General features: G+C 37.1%; 1 protein-coding gene across 1 annotated transcript; it reads left to right on the top strand.

Moving 5' to 3' along the window:
* Positions 1 to 508: 508 nt before the first annotated feature.
* Positions 509 to 2,413, top strand: LOC148301120 (uncharacterized). Its single transcript, XM_088273784.1, has one exon. It carries the CDS (start codon positions 509 to 511, stop codon positions 2,411 to 2,413), a length of 1,905 nt encoding a protein of 634 aa, XP_088129910.1.
* Positions 2,414 to 2,943: the final 530 nt, after the last annotated feature.

The raw sequence follows: 2,943 nt of genomic DNA, 5'->3' as shown, positions 1-2,943 counted from the left end.
TTGGGAGGGTTAACAACCTTAGGTAAAGAGAAAATATTTTTTCCCATGCTTCCATGGCTTATATTATATTTACTGTTGAAGGGTTGATATACTCGTACATAACATATCTTTTCAAAACAGTGTCTTGGTTAGTGAAATAGTATTCAATTTACATAAAATAAAGAAAATATGTATGAGTTTTATTTTTATTTTTTACAAATACGTCAATAAATTACTTTTTCAAGAAGAATTCTACATGGTTTCCATTAGAAACTGTCATATTTGTTTATTTTTTAATTCAATATCCAAAAGGGTTTTTAAACTTAAAAGGGCTGTGTATTTTAAAATAAAATTTAAATTATATAGCGTACGTTATAAAGTCTCAAATCATTTTTCTCCAAACTTGATAAACTGTAAACACTTTTCAATACTGTGTAAATCAAGTGACTTCCTTGATTACAAATAATAAAAACAAGTTTTAGATTCTTCATTGAAGAATTTATTTTTACTATTTCCAGCATTCCTCAACATGGTTCTTCTGATGATGCTGACCCTCGCGGAGGCGACTCCTGATTGGACCGACTGCCCTCATCCATGTCTCTGCAAATGGACCAATGGAAAGAAGAGCGCACTCTGCTCATCATCCAACATCACATCTGTTCCAATCCTCAACTCGGATCTTCAAGTCCTCGATCTACAAAACAACTTCATCACATACCTTAAAAAGGACGAATTTTCAACAGCTGGACTCATAAACTTGCAAAGAATATTTCTGAAGAACTCCAAACTTAAAGAGATCCACAGAGATGCCTTTAGAGACCTTAAAATTCTTGTTGAAATCGATCTCTCTCACAATCAAATCTCTGTTATTCCGAGGGACACCTTTGCAGGAAATGACAGATTAAAAGTTTTGATTCTCAGCGGGAACCCTTTGAGACAGCTTTTCAATGAACAATTCCCGGTTTTGCCTCATTTACGCTCTTTGGAATTGGATGATTGTCAAATCAGGGCAATCGGCAGAGACGCTTTTATTCATTTAGACCAACTTGAAAAACTTAACCTTCGCCACAATGAATTGGAAAACTTGTCTGATGTGGTTTTCATACCATTATTAAATTTAAAATCCTTAAACTTAGACGAGAATCCATGGAAATGCGATTGTGCTTTACGGCCATTCAGAAACTGGTATCTTTCAAGTAAAGTACATTCTATCTCGCTTATTTGCACGGAACCTTTGAGAGTTCGGGACAAATTGTGGGAAGAGGTTTCTTCACTCGACTTTGCGTGTCCACCAGAAATAAAAATTACGGATACGCTGTTGAGATTACAGACTGGAGAAAACGTCACCCTTGGTTGCCACGTCAAAGGAGATCCCGAACCGGAAGCGACATGGATGTTCAAGGGATATCCGGTCGGGACTCAAAACGCCACTCATGTCGACCAAATTCTAATATTAGAAGTTGAAGAAGGACTTGTCGATAAGTGGGTAAATATAAGTATATTTAACCTTACAAAATATGAATCTGGTGAATATTCGTGTGTAGCAAAGAACTTTTTGGGTAAAGTAAATAAAAATATAACCTTGTTTGTGCAGCAAGAGGTTATACCAGTTACGTTAGGAAAAGCCGATTCCCCCATACCTGTAGTTGGTATAGTAGGTGGTAGTGTTTTTACTGTGGCTATATCCGTTGTCCTTGTTACGTTTTTATGTTTATTGTGCGGATATCAGAAGAGAAGAAGAAGGCACAGGAGAAAAGGAAGAATAAAAAGCAGCGAAAGTTTCAACGAACAGGATAAGAAGCTTTTAGACGTTTCTATCAGCACTGAGAGACAATCGGGAACTCAGAGCTTAGAAATGTTCGGAAGCTGTCACGGGGATATGAAGATGCCTGAAAGCGTGTCAACGATGACGATGGAACAGCTGTGCGAACCGGTTCAGATGACCCTGGACAGGCATCAACAAGAGACAACTTCAATTATGCCTCTAGCGCAATCATACTCCAGCTCTTTCGGAGTCTACCAACAACAAATGGATTACAATTCCAGGCTCATTCAAACGGGCGGATACGGAAATATATTTATTTCTGTCAAAGTGGGTAAAGATACTTTTATAGATCCTGAAACGTATCCAGACCTCTTGGAAGTACCTTGCAAAGGTAAAAGCGTTGCGGGAGTCAGCACCCAGTGTTCTGATCCTACATACTGCACGATACCTATTTCATATGCCACTCTACCAAGGCGGCCCATGAGAGCTATCGTTGAAAGGCAACCTCAGCCCCCCGCAAATGCACCAGTTTATGACAAGTTAGGGAGAAGGGTGACAATGACAGGAAGTTCGACGCTATCCCTACCCGATGCACAGAATGAAACGGTAGTCGAAATCGTTAAGCAACCCCCAATCACTCTAGAAGTAGATGAGTATGTATCTTTGTAAATAAATGAGAAAATGATAATTTTAAATAATTAAAATGTTTTGTTTATTTTCAAATTATTTTATGACATCTCATCAAAGATGAAGAAGAATACGGAAGTCTGGGCATTAATGGGTCTGACGACCAGACTTCCATATTCGTCTTCATCTTTGATGAGATGTCATAAAATAATATGAAAATAACTCCTGTAATTGGAGAGAATCCAGATTTTGTGAACAAGTGTTTGGACACACTCAATTTTTTTTGTTTATTATTTCTAAATCATGCAGTTTAATTGAAATAACTTTATCAAAAAATAAATTTTTAAACCGTGCAATATTTTTTCCGAAATGTAATTCAAAATCTTTTAAGTCATCATGAAAAAAAAATTCAGTCTTCTTCTATTAAACAGTAAACTCAAACACAGAGGCTGAATGTTTTTAGCACCCTTCCGGTTATGACAGCCCTCTGAGGGACATTGGCAAATTGAATTTTCTCGTCTATCCTGAAATGCTAGCGACGCAGTCAAGTGCAATCGAAATCTCAAAATTTA

This window comes from Brachycentrus maculatus, unplaced genomic scaffold, assembly GCF_059751285.1.
Source record: "Brachycentrus maculatus isolate JH-2025_06_01 unplaced genomic scaffold, ASM5975128v1 h1tg000603l, whole genome shotgun sequence".
NCBI classification, from domain to species: domain Eukaryota; kingdom Metazoa; phylum Arthropoda; class Insecta; order Trichoptera; family Brachycentridae; genus Brachycentrus; species Brachycentrus maculatus.
This window is presented reverse-complemented; position numbering and strand designations above follow the sequence as displayed.

What these genes read in the sequence shown, in the direction of transcription:
- LOC148301120 (XM_088273784.1), top strand. Translation starts at nt 509, where the DNA reads ATGGTTCTTCTGATGATGCTGACCCTCGCGGAGGCGACTCCTGATTGG.